The sequence below is a fragment of the Neopelma chrysocephalum genome, unplaced genomic scaffold (assembly GCF_003984885.1).
Source record: "Neopelma chrysocephalum unplaced genomic scaffold, ASM398488v2 Primary Assembly neopelma1_44, whole genome shotgun sequence".
Classification (NCBI taxonomy): Eukaryota; Metazoa; Chordata; class Aves; order Passeriformes; family Pipridae; genus Neopelma; species Neopelma chrysocephalum.
Genome location: NW_020897703.1, coordinates 24,491,384 through 24,510,137, shown reverse-complemented (window position 1 = coordinate 24,510,137; position 18,754 = coordinate 24,491,384). Strand labels below are relative to the sequence as shown.

Sequence of the window (18,754 nt, the reverse complement as noted above, 5' to 3'; positions counted from 1 at the left end):
TTCCATGGATAAATTCAGCAGTGAGGTAGTATTCATCCGTATTGTGGTCTTTATTCTTTCAATCTCCCCTGGCATCAGTTTATATTTATACAGGTGTTTTGTTTTACGGGCTGGAGATGATCATCTCCCTCTCTCTTTGATCCCCCTCCCTCAGACTCCTCCTCCCTCTGCAATCAAGTCTGTATTTGGTATTTGTCACCTGTAAATGATGTTTTTCCAAATTTATATAGTTGGTCACTGCCTGTCCAACAGGCTGTGAGGGACAGCTGCCAAGGGAACTATTCCTTTTGTCTATGACTAAATAATACCTGCCCTAAATTTGTACATGCAGTTTGATGGGAAATGTATTCTGATCCCTGGGATCTCAAGATTTGTCTTCGTTTCGCAGTGTTCTGGGGTGTTTGTCTATAGCACTTCAGTGCTATGCCTGCCCCTATTCTACCTGTATGAATTCACATAAAAGCCTGAAATGAAAACAAACTCTGGTAAACCTGTGAGTTAATTTCTTGATTACTAGACTGGAAATGCAGTTGTTCCCTCCCTGCCCTCTCACGCCTCAAAAAAAGTACAAAGTAGGAAAACACTGATTTAAAATAAGCCTGAAATTAATCTGTTCTCAAAGCTATCACTTATAATTTCTCTGAAGCATTTCATCTGCATTAGCTAAGGGCCGGCCAAGAGCCCCCCACCTCGAGGGAGCTGTCTTTGACATGAGACCTGCTGATCCTTCACTGGGACTCAGAAATCAAAAAGACAGCCCCTCTCTTACTAACTATTGCTGAGTTATTTTAGGGTTGACATACAATGCTAACGTGGGAGCAGCAGTGACCTAGACTTTCCCTGGGCTTGTGTACTCTGCTGGGCTATTTCAGGCTACGTAGTCACTGTTGCACTGTGTGGGATTCCTCCTGTTCTTTAGCTAGTCTGGGACTAGAAAGCTGCATTGCCACCATTACAGGGAGTTAGTTCCTCTCTTCTGCATCCCATTCTGTTTTCTGGGAGTCATGGAATAGCAGGGTGAGAGGAACAAGAGCAGAATTAAGAATATGCACGATAGGCTGTAAACCCATGTGTTCAACATTTTTAGAGTTTTAGCTGTCCCCTCTTCTTTGTCCTTAAAACTCATTATGTCCTTGTTGCCATGAGGATTACAGTAACTTTCCCCAAGACTCAGATCAATGTGGATTTGTCTGCCAAAAATAGTACGAAATTTAAAATCGTGGTCTCCAAATCTCTTATTTGTTCATGTATTTTTTTTTCCATCAGAACCTCTAGCAAAAGCTTATTGACATTAGAGTTCTTTGAGTCTCTGAACGCTGCCACTAAGGCTTCTCTAAATGCTCAGCTGTTGCAAGCAGATTACAGCAAAAAATCGTTGTACATGCAGAAAGGGAGAAAACCTCAAAAATCGTCTCCTGACTGGACACTGATTTTTGGAATAAAGTCTGTAAAACTGTTTCTGAATTGTAACCCATCTTTCTCCAGTTCATTTTTGTCTCCAAAATGATTTAAGGATTTCATGCAGTGCTCAGTTTGTTCATTCATTGTTAGAGAAATATTTTCCTTTTGTATGTGGCAAGTAATTTTTATTTAATATGAGAAGGAATGGATATTCTTGGCTTATCGTCAGTATCCAATCAGTGTCAGAATCCAACTTTTCCTTAACTTGCTACTGTGGTCCTTGGACACATCTCTGAGTCCGTCTGGGTCTACATTTCACTTCATATTGCCATTTTTGGCTTTGCTATTGTACTGTAAGGATCTCATGAAGGAACACTGTGCTGTGATCACTGGGGAAACTTTACCTGGAGTGAATAGTCTGCCTTAACAATAAAACTCAATTTTATTTTTCTAAATTAAATTCAGCTCACAGATAACTCAGAAAACTCAGCAGTAAGGATAGTCAGTGGCAAACTGTTCAATCCATGTCTGAATTATATTATGGGATGGTGCTTAAACCTGCTGGTAGGTTACAGGTGTTATCTGGCCACATGTTATGTTTTCCGATCAACTGCTGTGTGTTCTTTGCCCTTTGGAATGTCTGTTGCTTTGTTTTTGTCAAAGAAAATTTCCTTTTGTGGGGTTAATGTAGAAAACATTTTAAAGGTCCTTTGCCCCATAAAGGGCTACTGCTCCAAGTCCTGTTAAATACAAAGGTGGGATTTTTTCCAGTACTTTGCAGTGGGCCCTGGATAATTAGCTAGGCTTATTGTGGCATAGCATTCCTTCTAAGTCATCAGTCTCAGATTCATTTATGGTTGTCTTTTGCTTCCTTATTATTAAGAAGGATAAATTCTGTCCAGCACTGAGCAGCCTCAGTATTATTCCTTGGGTTTGTATGACAAACACTGAAGGTACTTAGCTATTTGTAGGAGGCTTTTGGCACTGTGTTGAAAAGTCCCACACTTCATATGGATAGGGCATAAGAAATGCCATGGTCTTAAAAAATTCAAACTAATCAGTCTTATGCTTATTTAAAGTGGGAAATTAGCATTAGATCACTTAAGTAAGATGACACTTCCTTAAGTAAGTGATCTAAAGGCTGAGTAAATTGGGGTAGACCATTAGGTAGTCCGTGGAGAAACTAAGTTAATCAAGGTGAAGCTAATTTTGGCCTTGTAAAAGACTAAGTAGACTAAATTGAATCCTGACATCCATCTTCCCTGTGTCAGTGGTTTCTTGCAGCTGAAATACAGAGAGAGATGAACTATAGAGATTGAGCACCACTTCTTTGAAAATCTGCCTAACAAATGTCTTCACTGTGAGAATTTTTTCTAACTGAACCATGAGTCGGGTGCACTGGGTAATGCCAGATTACTTGGTCTAATGCAGGAAAACCTGACAGGTGAGAAACATGGTCCAGGTTACTCAAACATTCAATTATAGACATTCCTGGTGCCATTTGCTACTCTGAGAATGTTAGATTTTTTTTTTCCTTTACACTTTTGCATTGTTTTTTATACAAAGGAAAATCAAAATTTGGGAGACTTTGGGGCTGATGCACAAATTTTCTTTAAAGTTTTTAAGCAACATGTGCATGACTGAGTTGTTTCTGTTATTGAATGTGCAAGCTATTGTATTTGAATTGGTGTTCACATCTCATATTACAATTTTCATATTGCTCTATGTTATGAAAATAAGTATACAAGCCATTTTTTAAATTCACCAGGCATCCCATTAAAAAAAAAACAACAAACAAACCACTTCCTTAAAAAGGGATGTGCAAGGTACATTCAGGTCACCTGAAATATATGGTGATTATATGCTGAAGTTGAATATTAATATTAATCAGGTTTTTATCAGGGTGGTTGAACGTTTTAATCAGTTTTTTATGGATAGGAAACTGAGGTGAGGAGAATTGAATTGACTTTGGATGTACCTGTGTAGTGAGTTGGTGTTCATGCTTTGCTGAGCCTGAGACAATCAGAGTATAAAGGCAAGACAGCTCCTGGTAATAACTGGGGTAGTTGGAAGGTAAGGCCACTCGCAGACATACTGACTGTTCTTCAGGTCTGCCTCATGCCTGAGATAAGCCTTTGACATGTGGCTCTCTCTGTCAGTTAACTAATCACTGACAAGGAATTACAGGTCAGATCCATCTGTAGAAAAAGTGTGTCAAAGGGATACTTAACCACCTGACATTCACACTGATACCTGAGTGCACTACACAAGATTACAGACTGGAAGGAGAGTGGGAATTGGGGTGGGACATATGATGGGCTCTGTTGTGCCAAACCAAATCAATACTGCATGTAAGAAGCTTCTCTTCTTTTGCAAACAGTCTCTCCATGTAAGAAAGGCAGTTTTAATTGCCTTCCCCAGCTTTCTCTAGGTATGGTATCAAGGTGGAGTGCTTGCTACATGAGGACTGACTCCTAGGAGAATGTCCTGTCTTGCAGTTCTGCCATGGATGACAAACAAAATATCTGATCCACTGCACTCCCCTTGAGGTTTATCCAGCATCCTCCCACCAGGCAGCAGCATCACCGATTGTTTTCAAGACAGAGGACATGAAGTGTGGGTAGTGATGGCAGCAGGGCAGGCTGGCAGCCAGGGTATTTCTGTGGGCTCTAATGCTCTACAGCCACCCATTTTGCTGATGCTTGTCTTCTGCACACTGCCTTTTTTTTTAAATAGAGGCCTAATACTGCTGCTCTTGGTGAGCAAATGCTATTCAGCAGAAACTGCTGTTCCTGCTTATTGGCTCTTGACCTCATTTCTCCTTCCCTGCCAGCAGTGCACTCTCCTGACTTCACATCTGTTCCCCTTTCTCCCCCACCACTTTCTGTTCATGCTTTTTTTTTTTCAGTGCAGCTTCCCCAGCATGTGTCTATGTTGGGAAGCCTGTAGCCCTTACAATCGGATTACTGTAGTCATTCATTGATCACTGGACGAGCAGATTAGTCACCTGAAAGCCTGTCAGAGTCCCTGCTGGTACCAGTTTATCAGAGCAGTGAAGGGAGATGCTTTCCGGAAAAGCAGTTTGTTTTGTTCCTGTCACTCTTCCATCTGGTGTGAATGGGACCATAAAATATAACCAGGTGGAAGAAAAGCTTTCAGGTAGGAGTCTTTTCCTCTAGTCATGAGAGATTGTGTCTTTAGGTCATAGGTTGTTTTTCTTTCTCTCTCAGAATGACCTTTCTTAGACATTAAGCTTTTAAAGGAGGTTATCACTGCAATAAGCAGCCTCTCTTTGAAGACTATTGAGAGGCTACAGCTCTGTTTCTCTGAGATACATATTTCTGCTTAAGGTAATCAAAGTATGATGTCTTACTTGCCTACAGTGATACTTGTGACAGCTTTTCAGTCACTGCTTATTTGAAAGCATTTTGCTGTATTTCAAGCATAACATAAATATAAAGGACTGTAGGTGACTTTACAAAATACACAAGTTTAGCCTTATTAAATGTCCAAAAGGCATTCCAGAGCAGTAGACTCGTGGAACCACTTGGCTTTGTAATAATTGATTTCAGAGCACTAACTGAAGGGGAGAGGGGTTTTGTTACGATATTGAAAAGTCAGGGGTAAGCTGTCATGAGCATCAAAAAAACTCTGTTCCAGAGCTTTCAAGTGTCCCAAGGTTCTCAGTACATCACTCGGTATGGGTCACCAGCAGCTGTAACCCTTGTAAGACTAAGCTTGGGTGGTTTTTTTTTAATTGCCTTCTTGCAGCACCTCAGGACCAAACGTGAAACACAATGCCAGCTAGAGACCAAAAATGAAGGACAAAAGCAAAACGTGTGGAAGCTTTTAATGTAGAGGATGTGCCATCAACGTAAACAATGCACTCTAAAGACAGTTTCTTAATATAAATCACTTCCAGTAAAAGGGGAACCAAATTTGGATGTAAATGGGGGATGAGTGCTTGCAGAATGAGAAAAATTCAAATGTCAGAAATTACATTAACATTTCTTATAAATGAAAAACAAAGATGAGATGTTGACAGAAAGAAAATAATTTAATTTAAAAAGAAACAAAAGAAAAAACCCTCACCCTTGCATCAATTGTGGTGGGATCAAATGCCGTGAACATTAAGCTGTAATGTACCAGAATGGCAGAAAACAGATGGTTATGGTTATTACAACAGACTTGAGAATGACCCTGCATTGGCCAAGGGACAAACTGTCCCAGCTTAGATTGCCACATTCTATAGTGCTCTAAATTTCAGCTGAAAAGTGGAAGTCATCAAAATACATGTGAAACCTGTTAACTGAATATACGCCTGAGTAATTTTGAAAGCGTGGGCATGGTGTTACTCCAAAGAATGTTTTCAAGATCAGCTGATGTGGATTAGCTAATGGGAACTCAAAGAGTCAGCCATCAAACTATCTCATAGGATAAGCTCAATTTTAAAAATGCTCCAGAAGTTGCCTAAGGGAAGCATCCATCATTCCTCTGCAGTAAAGGAACGGAACAGAGGGTAGGAACCTTGTATAGCTGTATACTACTGGAAGTGCTTCTCTGCAGCTTCATTTTAATGAAGGCTTGACTTTCAGTCCATACACAGACCTTTTTTTTTTCTTTTTTCAAGGTAATGTCTAGGTTCAAGAGATTTTTAATATAAATTAATCAAGAAGAGACAACTGACCACAAACAATGCTGTAGTCAAACTACCTTATCTTTTTTGAACTTAAATGTCAAACAAGTCTTGCTTTAGAATTCCATTCTGAAACCAATTTTTACCCAGAAATACAACACTGCTGTATTTTTTCTTTTTTCCCCTCCTTCATATTAGTCTAATTTCAAAAGTTTCCTTGCTCTCAAGCTGAGTCTTATTTGTCTTATTTGAGGGATTCCTTAGCATCATTCTTAGTACAGTATCCTTTTGATTACTTCCCCAGGAGAGAAGCAGAACTATTTTAATGTTACCACAGGGTAACTAATTCTGTTGCCAGTGTGGATTCACCAGAGGATGGAAAGGCTGAAGGGGCTGTAACTCATTAGATCAGTGGCATCCTCAGGGACACTTGTGCTTTATGTGTTTGACTGTTCCTGTTGTGTTTCCATTGCATTTCAGTTCATTCACAGCCCAGGTTTTTATGTAATGGAAGCAGTACCTCTATATATCATGATGTGCTGCAATTAAATTAAAGTCTACCTGGGCAGCCACACAAAAAATTGAGACTGTACATGTGAAGGTGAAATTCTGCCTCAGCAGAATGCACATTTTCACTGTGGAGATAATCTGACTTGATCTAGCATATATGAAGCACCTTTTCTGCAGTTCTCCGAGTCAGACTGGTATCTAATGCTGGGGAATTTGTAAGCAGTGGGCCAGCTGAGCTGCCTTATAAATGTATTTGGTAGGTGTACACGCTCTCAGGCCTTCCATGGAGTTGCTGTCTGTGACAGTGACAAAGGAGCAATTACTTGATATAAATAACTTGCAAACAGGGTTAGTCATTAATAGGGCAGACAGTTCTGAAGGCAAAAGCAAACACCACTTTGGCTGGAGAAACTTCCAGTGAGGCTGTCAGGGAGGAATTCGGTCTGCTGACTGCAAAATGATCTGCTGTGAACCCAGCCGTCTACTTTGTATCTCTGACCCCTCGCTCCAAATTGAGATATCTCCTGAGGAGGGAAAGCAGAGAGTGGGTTGCTAAGCTCTTCCCCCTGGGATCCAGTGATAGAACGCGTGGGAATGGTTTGAACCTGTGCCAGAGGAGGTTCTGACTGGACATTAGGAAGCATTTCTCTACCAAGAGAGTGGTCAAACATTGAAACAGGCTTCCTAGAGAGGTGGTCGATGCCCCGAGCCTGTCAGTGTTTAAGGTGCATTTGGACAATGCCCTTAACAACAGGCTTTAAGTTTTGGTCAGCTCTGAATTGGCCAGGCAGTTGAACCAGATGATCCTTGTAGGTCCCATCCAGCTGAAATGGTCTATTCCATTCTGTTTTGGCTGTTCTCTCAAATCATGTTTCTTCCTTGGTGCAGTCAACCTCTTGAGAGTTGGATTTCTGGGGTGGCACCTCAGTTGCAGAACAAACTGACTAGACAAGACAGGTTAAAATGCTGATGACCTGGTGATAGAAAGACTTGGGAAAGAAGAAGCATACATGGAGCTGCAGTGTAGGGCTGGAAGACTGGCCTGGAGTAAAATAAAGAGATTGCCAGACAAGATAAAGTAGAACTTGGTCTCCTCTGTATATCCCTAACCACCCTGAACTAACATAGGCTTAGGGCATTGTCAGTCTTAGATTAACAGTTTTTCTGTGTAATGCAAGGCACAACATACAGCTCTTAAGTGAAAGCATCTCCCATGGATATTTAAATCTTAACCTTCCATTTACAAAAGACAGATTAGAACTGCAGAAATAAATGATGGGAGGTAGATGTGTAAAGAACACTGCTAGGTCATTAAACATGTAGTTCTCATTAATTAAGTTTGCAAAATGGCATACTAACCTGAGATCTTTTAAAATGCAGAAATGTTCCTACATGTCTCAAGAACATAAAAGCCTCATATTTTTTTATGCCATTATAAATCAAGTTTGGGCTTCCTGGGAAACTTGCAGAAAATGTTTTGACCGTATCACTTCAGGCCTGAGGGAAAACACTTTACAGGAAGACAGATGAGTATCCTCATATCTATTTTCTGCCTTCCAAAATCTCTTGATTTTTTAGTTGGTATCATTGTTAACGTGAGTTCTGGTAGCGGCTGGATTTGTTTACATTGAAAACATTTGAGGATGTGAAACTCTTTTCAAGATAAAGATGTGTGCGAACCTGGGTCTTGCTTTGAGAGTAGAATCTTGCTTTTTAGTAGAATGTGCTGCTACTCTCTCTGAGCCCACTCACACGGAGCTTTTTGAGTTAAGCATTCTCCTCAGCTCAGTTGACTTATTACCCTGTGAGCCAAAATGATATTTAAACACCATAAATGGTAAATGTTGCTGAGGCAGTCCTTCCGCACGGCTCAGACCAGGCATTAGTTGGCAGCTCACCACATGATGCTGGCAAACAGATTCCTTGAGTATAATTAAACCTCTTGTAAGACTAAACACTGCAAGTTGTTTGCGGTGTTCTGAACACAAGGCAGCAAACTCTATTCTTTGCGTGTCCTCGACTTGTGACTAATTGTAACCCCGGTACTGCGCCACGGAGTTACTGCACGTGTAGGTGCAGTAGGAGGTATATATACATATGCGTATATATATGTGTATATATGCAGCACTGTAGCTGACCCAGCTTAAGCCAGGGGCTGGAATAGCCACTCTCCAGATGTTCCTTCCAAACTCAGTTACTGTGTGATTCTGTGCAGGGCTGAGCATGCTGAAGTCCTGATATTTCAACAGGAGATGTCAGCATTCTGCAGCTCACATGAAAACATCTTCAGTACATCTGGATAGGCAAATGAACAAGAAAATTTATTAGAATATATGATGTCCATAAAATGTTCACTGTTTTGGCTACAGGCCATGTCCAGTCTTTGGAGACCTTCCTAAAGTTTGCATCCTGGATTTTCTCCTTCACGTCAGTTTCAACAGAAATCTGGGGATGGTCAAGCCACAGGGCAGTTATTGATTCTTTTTTTAACTTCTTTCCAAGGGTGTAGATTTATCTATATCTTTTACCCTAGAAAGTAAAAAGTTGGTTGAATAATTGCAGTTGAACTCGTACAGGTGTATTGTACAACTGACTTGTAGTAGGTTAACTGTTTGGTGCAGCATGAATTTTCCATTTTTTCTTTTAGATGTACACTTTCAACACAATAACTCACCCTTGGTTATCAATATAAAGATGTTTATGGTTCCACTCAGTCCCCAAGTTCTGATTCAGACCTTTAATTTGAATTTAATTTGAATCTTTGAATTTAAAAAATTCAAGTGTATTTTGGCTTAGGCCCACAGCTAACATTAAGACTCCTCTAATGATAATTTCCAATCTGGAGATATGCAGAGGTCAAATTTATGTAAGGACTCTTTAACACCTGGATTGAGAAAACTCAAATAATAGGAAAGCATTTTTTATCGCCTTAAATTTCTATTAATACAGGTTAATAAATAATCTGAAATTTGATATGGTCACTGTAGATAGATTGCCTTACTATTGATTGCACAAATAATGGAAAACAGAATAAGAGATTAATAGAAATAGTTGTTTATCAGAGGTAATATATATTTTCCCATTGCCATCCAAATATATGCTGAGAATCTGGGGGTTTTTGTAAGAAATTGAAAGAGTTTAAATTCTCCTTAATCTCTATGGATTTAATGCACTGAGAGGCTTTTTTAAACATAGACTTAGATGCTTATTAGAGTGTCTTTCCAATAAAAAACCCCGAACCCTTAGGGGTAAGGGAATGCTGTGGGAAAAGCCTGTATTCCTTTTGCTTTGTAGAAAATATATGTGGGTATATAAAGTACCCTTTACATGCTTTGCTTACTATTTCTGGGCTCCCAAGCTGTGTTTCCCACTGAGCTGTGCATCTTATTACTTGCTGTTTCCCAACATTCACGCATATTAAAGCCTGAGGAAAGGCTTTGTGGTGGACTTTTAAATCAAACACCCTGTGTAAAGCCTTATCAAAAGCCTGTTGAAATGACAGAGAGATTACTGCCCACCAGAAATGCCTTACATGGGCTTACACGTTGTGCCAGACCACAGCCCTGTGCGAAAATTGTTCTCTGTGAGTAGCATTTGAGAAAATCATAGTTCCCTCTTCTATTATCTTTCGTGGTTTGACCTGCAGGAAACCAACAGCTGTGGTTAAAAAAGCATTGCAGCTTTCATAAGCTACAATAAAGTAAACTAGTTGCACAGTCTTAAAACAAGTTATTGAAATGTACCTGTATTTCATCAAGCCCACCCTGTGTAGTGCTCCCTGATGTTCCTCATGAAGTGCCTTGACAGGATCCAGGTGGGGGGAATTGAGTCCACCAGCAGAAGTTGATTGGGGAAGGGAAAGGGAGGGAGAAAATAACCTGCCTGGGGTGCAATTTTTTAGTCACTATGTGTTGACTCTTATATTCCTTGTTGTCATTCTTAGAGGTGAACCTTGAAAGCAATAAGAAGTAAGAGTGATGAGGGAGCTATTAAATGGCTATAGGCGATTAGAGAGCATTAACATAATAGGAAGAGAGAGATCGGATCTCCTCTTTTTCACATCCAGTTGAATAAGCTTGAGGATGTGTGGATACATAATGAAGTCATACCCTTATGCTAATGTCAAACTAAATTTTCTTTAGGTTCCAGATTTCCTTTCTGGTGCCAGATATGCTGCATTTTTATTGTCTGTAGTTTTGGCAGCAAAAATCCCCCGCCGTGTTCTGAAAGGGGATGTTTCAGCCAGAAGCATAGTGACTTGCAGTATCTGAGCTGGGAACTTTACCTCTGCTTTCTTCCTTTTCTTCTTTCCTCCTGCTGTGGACTCTGAAGCCAGCTCTCACTGAGAAAATTTGGATTTTGAACCCCAGCAGAGTTCATGTGGTGAAAGGGACTTTAGAGGACCAGGGGAAAGCAAGCCCAATGCTGGCCTGTTGTTAGCAGCTTGCTTATTTGTGTCCTGTTTTTCTTATCTGCTTGCCCACTATTTTCCTGGTGCACAGATTTTGTTCCTAGTGTATGATAATAGCAAGCACCTAGATGTGGCCAGGGAATGTGAACTTCTATGGTTGTTGCACTTTCTGAACCTACCCTTTTGCAAGCAGTTCCTGGGCTTTTGTTTATGGTTTTCCTTGTAGTATTTTCCTGTTCAAATAATTAGCCAGGTGTTTTCAAAAGGAAGTAAAATCACACAGCATCTTTTCACCATAAATGGGAATGAGAGTTATTTGCTTAATCTTGAATGAGCAGTGTCCCTTCCTGTCCCTCCAAAATCAATTCGATTGCTGTTTTTCCGAACAAGACCTGTAAAGGTTAAAATTGAAGAAGCCCTTGTATTAAAAATCCTTATATTAAAATAATCTGTGAAAATGTACAGCACTGCTATTTCATTGTAAAATTGTGAAATGTTAAAGCCTTCATCAGGCAAACACTGAGTCACTGCGTGGTGCTATGTCATAAATAAACAACTAAAAGCATTTACAAGCTTCAGAAGAATTTGAAAATAGTTAACATTCAGTCTTTGTAATTTGGCCTTTGCATGATTGTATCTGTCCCTTCTGAGAAAATGCAGTGATTTTAGATTAAGACTAAATAAAACTAAGTAACATATCTAAAACTGACTGTGTTGTCTTGTGTAAAACATCTGTGAGAAACTAAAGTTGCCAGTAGGTAATTTCAATTTTTTTTCTAAGTCTAGAAGTCCACAATATCACATTTTAAGTAAAGCAAGAAATGTTACATGAAATAAGCCCTTATGGTTTCTTAATGAACAAATGGCATTTATGGCTTAGAACGAAAGTCTTTTTAATTGTTGCTGCCAAGTTGAGAAACACTGGACTGCTTTTGTGATATTTTGATTAAGTTGTTTGTTCAATAAACATATGCTACTGATGAATATACACTTTTGAACAACAGTAGTATAGGATAAAAATCCCCAATAAAAATAAAGATTTCAAAAGTAGGGGAGAATGCTTGTGTTTTGAAGAGAGCCTATTCAAGTTGCCATGGAATCAGACTTGTTAAACATATATTTTCTGTATCCTGGATGTCACATGTTTGATTAGGAGTACTGGTTGCCTCAGCCATGATAGCTTCTAATTTTTGAGCTCTTACGTACAACAGATTTTGTATCCGTTGGTAAAAAATGCCTTCACTGCCCCTGTGCTCCGAAGAACATCAGCAACAGATAGGGAGATGTTTTCCTTCCTGCTTTACAGTAGGTATTGAGAAATCAGGTAATACTTCAAGGACTAAGTCAAAGTGTATGTGCATTTGTATGCGGTAGGTTTACAAGGATAGGAATGTCTTCAGAAAGCTCCTTTTGTTTCTGTCCCGGGACTAAGCCTCGAGTTTTCAATATTTCAGACTTAATAATCTATCTTAATGTTCTTCTGTGTGATTACATTCAGTTTCCCCTATTGAAAGAGTTCTTTTGTCTCTCCAGTAACTTTTCTTGTACTGTTTAAGCTGCGTTCTTTTAAGTTTTTTACTACTCACATACTGCAGACTTCTTGTGTTTTGATACTTGCTATCATAAGTTTCTGTTTAAGCACAGAACTGGTCTTCATCCAGGAGATCAGCATAAACCTATGCAGTGCTTAAATTTAGTGTAAGCACTATTATTTTTTTTAATTTTGTGCGATGGTGAGACGGGTTCATTTCAATTTGACAGCTTCATTTACAAACTGTGAGCACTGATCAGTAAAAATGGTGAGTTGGTTTTCATCCTTTAATCCTGCAGGTCACTCTTTTAGGGGTAGAGGGCTGTGGCCCCAGTAAATCTTCATGATCTCACTCATATCAATAGGTCTCCTCACCAACATCTACCTGAGACAACTTAGAAAAATTGAGGCCTAACATTTTTTGTAAACTTGTTGGGTTTGTGATTCATGTGAGCAATTACTGTGAATTATTTGCTTGCTTCCATTTGATGTTTCTGCAGCTCTGTGCGAGAAGGTGATTTTATTCCACTACATGAATCTTTCATTTCTGCAGCACATATTTTGGAGGAGTTAGCATTGTTGAAAAATTCCTTTTGGGAAATGATTTTCCTTCTGCAGTTGCTCACCCATGTCTTTTTAATAAGCTGAGGCTGTAATATTGTACTGTCTTCCTAGAATATAAAAATCTGTTTATTTAGACTACATGCAACAGGCAGGTCAGTCTAATGGAGCAGAGAGCCAGTTGGGAGGGATGTGGAAGAGCTGCTCAGACTTAATGCTGTTTGTACCAGGGCTCTGCTGGAGGCAGCTCGTCTGGTCTGGGAGAATTGCTGCTAGAGCCACTACGAGCAAATTAGTTCCCTGGTCACTCTTAACTGTTGTTGTCTGCCCCTATCTGAAGACTTGAACTTTTCTGATCAGAACCCAGACCTGTTTTTCTCTTGGTCCAGAGCTACACCTCTGCTTTTTTTAGCTTTCCCTGCTCTCCATTTATTGCATATCTGCCTTCTAGATTTGCAATGTTATTAGTTATTTCAGTAAAAGGGATAAAGGGAACGATATTTTTTTAAGTCTACTTTTCTTTTTTTTTCCCTATGCCTCTTTCTGTCCTACTATTCTCTTGGGTTTTTTTCCTTTTCTTGCTTTCTTTGTCTTCTTTTCCTCCTTTTTTCCAATTCTGTGGGTTTCTGCTTTCCCCCACAGATCTGTTTCACTTTGAGGGACAAAACGATTTTCTGCAAGGCATCAGGGCAGTGAAGGAGCATGTGCTAATATTGCTTAGTACAGCAATTGTTTGAAGCTGTTTCCCTGAGCAAACATGACAAAACGGGGATATGGTGAACCACAGCAGTTTATTACTGTAGAAGATTTTCACCCAACTTCATGGCTATTTTCTATAAAGCATCAGTCACTTACAAGCAGGTGCTATGGGAAGCCCTAAGACTGATCAGTGTGGTCTGATAGTGAATCAGGCACTTCAGAGTAGCAGGGCCATAACACTGATCCCAGTGGGTCTCAGTCAGGTCCCATGTTTCCATTCTCACATGCATCAATGTCTCAAAGCTCAGTGCCAAGAAAAGACCTATGACATGAGCCAGCGAGACAAGATTTTGGCTAGAAAAAGCTTTGCTAGAGAAAAGGAAAAACTTCCCTTCCAGGCAGCTTCCAAATTTACACTGAGCTCAAATTACCCTGGGACAAGCTTAACTTTTTGCCTCCAGGAGGTTCAGTGGGCCTGTTCAGTGATGTGCTGTCATTTTTTCTAATCACCAATTTTATGAATTATGATTTTTCTCCACCCTGGAACTTTATGTTGCTGTAATACTGTTTTGGATGTTCTTGGTATACCTTTCAAAATTTTAAAGGTAGGAATAAGCGAAATAAAGCCATTTTCATGTATGGATAGAATGTAGGGTTGGCATTTTACAGGCAAGACGTAAAAGGTCTGAGTGCAAGCTAAACAAAACAAAAAGTGTATCCAAGTGACCGATAAATATTTATGACTTCTTGCATTTGGTCATGATCACTACTTTGGCTTCACAACTCTCTTTGCTCAGGTTTTTAGAACAGGAGTGAATTTCCTGGTCTGTTGTACCACATAGATCACAGTTAAATGGTCTTGCTTCATAGCCTCCAGATCCAAGATAGAGACAACTGTGGATACTGGAAACAACATATCACAGATAGATTTTAAGGGTGATTAATTTAATTCCAGCACTCAGCATTTGACTGTACAGCCTCAAAACAAACAAACAAAAAAATTAAAAGCCGTAATACAACAGTTTGTTTTGGGATATATATTGATAACCTCAGGTTTCAAACTTTCCCATCAGCGGTTGCATAATTGAAGTACAGGAGAGGAATGTGGTGAACTCAAAACCATTCAATACTGACCATCTAACAAACAAAACAGTTTGTAGTTTCTTGCAGAGTTGCAATTCCTGTATTCCTGTGAGTTTATGTTTTTAACTTATCGATCATGAGAATAGCAACTTGCAACAAACCTTAAAATTTTTATATGAGTTTAGCAGTGATTAAAGGCATTGAGTTGTTGATTACAAGTTGTTGGGTTGTTTGGGGGCTTTTTTCACCTGAGTTTGTGTATTTTGGGAAAATGAGTGTAATTTCTGAATGATACTGTATGATATCACTTAACAATGATTTAAAAGGATTCCTGGAACAAGGACAGTTCCATTCCCATTTCTTGTCTGTCTGCCTGGAATACTAGCAAAGCAAAACAGCTGTATTGGGTGGTTTCAGTTATTTTTGCCTTCTGAAAGCTGAAACAAAACCAATGTCTCAAAATCATATTGAATATAGGGTCATTTTGTCAGGAAAATTCAATTAAAAGACCCTTTTTATTCTTTTTTAACCTCACAGAAAAGAAGAGCAGCAAGAAAGCAGAAAGTGCACAGGCTGCCAATCTAAACAAGACTTTTGCACCCGTCTTCCTTAAAGGCCTGACTGACCTCAAAGTAATGGATGGAAGTCAAGTGATAATGACTGTGGAGGTATCAGGTGTGTAGCTATAGGACAGTATTATTTTAAGAAATTAAGTCCTGCTGCAAAGTTTGTGGGTTTTTTCCATCTTTTTAGCAGATGTCTTTGCATTTGGAAATAATATTTCTAGGAACCAGTTCTTTAAAAGCTGTGTTTGTCTAATATGATCTTCAGGGGGATGAACATTGTCCAGTGTTGATGTGTTCAGACCTCTACAAGTGTTTCTTCATTGGAATGATATAATAATAACATAAGTTTATTATTGGGTCCTGTTGTTGAACTAAAACTAAGTCTCGGTTGACTTGTAACAGCTTTTGTTGTGAACCAAACAAGACTGAATTCCTGTCAGCTGGGGTAAGAGCAGTGCTGCAGAAAAGAGCAGTCCTGGTATGAACCTTGGTAACAGAAACTCTTGATAATCACCTTTGTGGGATCTAGAACTCATTCTCCCTCTCTGTTGTCTACATGCTTCCCTTATTCATTTGTATTTTAACCAATAAAAGACAGACTATTCCACATTACACAGCATTGAAAGAGTTAATGAAATTCCTGAATGTTTGTAAGATGAAATTGCAGAATCAGATGGAAAAAAAAGCTACCAACCTTAATAATATTCTTAATCAATATATGATGGGTTTTTATGTGTCTCTGATTTTTGTTTTTTTCATAATTTTCAGCTAACCCACCTCCTGAAATTATCTGGCTGCATAATGGGAAAGAAATCCAGGAGACAGAAGATTTCCACTTTGAGAAGAAAGGCAATGAGTATAGCCTCTACATCCAGGAGGTGTTTCCTGAAGACACAGGCAAATACACCTGTGAAGCCTGGAATGAAGTAGGAGAAAGTCAAACCCAGGCAACATTGACAGTTCAAGGTATAAAGTTCCTCTTCACCTTAAAAAATGCTAAAATAATTTCAATGTGCTGTTCAAGTGTCTCTTTAAAGTACATGAGTGTTTGTTGGGAGGGATGCTACAAGTTCTGTCTCTGCATCTGAATTAAAAAGGATATCGAGCAGAAGCAGCTTTAAAAAAACCTTTTCACTCTGGAACATTATGTTACTATTTCAAAAATGCATTCCTGAGTCCTATTTCTAGGGACAGTGCAAAACTTCTGCTAAATGCAGCTGCAGATTATAATTATCAGGCTTACTTAGCTATGGACTTGAAGTAAACCTTTCAATTATGTTTTTATTTCTAATTGAAGCCATAGTATTTGGAAAAGCTGCCTAGAAGTGAGGTATCCTGGCTTTAATGTTAACATTGTAGTGGTAGCAGGTAAGGAACACATGATTTCTGCAATCTGAGTACTAGCTGTAAAAAATTTGACTTTGAATCTCCACATATTATATAAATCCCACAGTAAACACTGAAGTACCTACAAACTTCCAATGACTGGGCATTCACTACCTTTGTGACAGGGGACTTCATTTAATGTTACTGTATACTGACATTTTCTCATAGTCATTACTGAGAATTATTGGAAATCAGTGTGAGAATTTTATTATTTTTAATGCAAAGTATCTTATCTGCAATATTTGAGCAAACTGTGCCTCCAGGGGTGGGTCTGCAGCCTGTTCTCACTTTCTGCTCTGAATTCAGACCTTCCTCTATCCTCTAAGCTCCCCTGAGATCTAACCTAGGGGTCAATCTTCTATATTAAATGCAATTTTATGGAATTGTTAATGATGATTTACTACATGATCTCTCAACTGCACAGCAGTCATAGTACTGTTACTTGCCCTTAAAGCTATTCCTACCCATATTCTCTAAGGACAAATCTCCAAGATTCCTTTTAGGGCAGCTTTAAAGTGCCTTTGTTTTGCTCTTAATGTAAGCCTGGATAAAGCCAGTAAAGTGCCATGTAAATGATTAATTTTGGTACAAACACGTTACTTCCAAAACTAAAGCCCGACTTATTTTCAGATTAAAAACTTATACCCTGCATATAACTTTCAAAATAACTTTCCTTGCCTGTGACTGCTTTCCCTGAAATTAGTTAGCTTAGTAGTTACATTCAAGCTTGGCATTTTGTTCTGATTTGTAATTTGTGTTTGTAAACTACAGAACCCCAGGATGGTATTCAGCCCTGGTTCATAAGCAAACCAAGATCAGTGACAGCAGCTCCTGGGCAAAATGTTCTTATATCCTGTGCCATTGCTGGAGATCCTTTCCCCACTGTTCACTGGTTTAAAGATGGGCAAGAAATAATGCCAGGAACAGCGTGTGAAATCCTGCAAAATGAAGACATCTTCACACTGGTCTTGAGGAATGTGCAGACTCGTCATGCAGGGCAATATGAAATTCAGCTCAGGTACGTTTGGTGTAAAAAAGCTTGTTGTCTTGGAACAATTAGTTATATTTACCCTCGATTTGAAATTCCCACCTGAAGAAGACAAGAGTTCCATTCTATTCCTGTGAAACATTAGGGTAGTAACGGAATAAAATATTTCTGAAGGATGAAAAGACCTAATAAAACTCAAAGAGGAAAAAGAAAACACAAGAAGAGTCAGGAAAAAAAAGAGAAGAGTCAGGAAAAAAAAAGACAAAGCAGTATGATTTCCTTTAGGTGTCCTGAAAAAACAACCTTTTTGGCAGCAGTATGGGAAGCAACTTGGCTTTCTAGCAAGGGAAACCACAATCAATATCTTGAGTTTGGAGCTATTGTTTATGATGTTTGGTATCTCTCTAGGTATTTGTAAAGATGCCTGCTTTCCATGGGAACAACCTGACCAGGAAGGACCATTACACAAGCTTTTTATCCATACCTTTAACAGGAAAAAATGTTTCCTGGCCATGTTTGAAATATCTGAATTTTATGTGCAAGTTGTATTCTCCTTTTTTCTGATGTATCTTTGAAACGAGGCACCCTGATGCTTTGTCATTTCTACAAAATCTGGAAGCACTGTTTTTTGCTTAGGTTGGATGTTAGGAAGACAGTTTTTTACAGAGAGAGTAATCAGACATTGGAATGGGCTGCCCAGGGAGGTGGGGGATTCACCGTCCCTGGAGGTTTTTAAGATGAGACTGGATGTGGCACTTAGTGCCATGGTCTAGTAACCACAGGGATGTTGGGTCAAGGGTTGGACTTGATGATCTCGGAGGTCTTTTCCAACTCGGTTGATTCTATGATTCTTTGATTCTATGATTCTATGAATTTATTTTTATTTTATTCTGGTAAAATAACAGTCCTTTAAATGAAAAATCACATTTGCTGGTTCTTTATCTTGTAGAAAGTGCCACAGCATTTTCCATCTCCAATGGTG

At 39.1% G+C, this 18,754-nt stretch overlaps 1 protein-coding gene across 4 annotated transcripts in view; it reads left to right on the top strand.

The window, feature by feature from the left end:
• MYLK (myosin light chain kinase) overlaps positions 1-18,754 on the top strand; it is a 206,665-nt gene that overhangs the window by 103,952 nt on the left and 83,959 nt on the right. For all 4 annotated transcript variants that reach the window (XM_027679009.1, XM_027679008.1, XM_027679011.1 and 1 more), the window contains 3 exons: positions 15,370-15,507; positions 16,167-16,364; positions 17,556-17,802. In XM_027679009.1, coding sequence (XP_027534810.1) covers positions 15,370-15,507; positions 16,167-16,364; positions 17,556-17,802 — 583 coding nt within the window. The remainder of the gene's footprint in view (positions 1-15,369; positions 15,508-16,166; positions 16,365-17,555; positions 17,803-18,754) is intronic.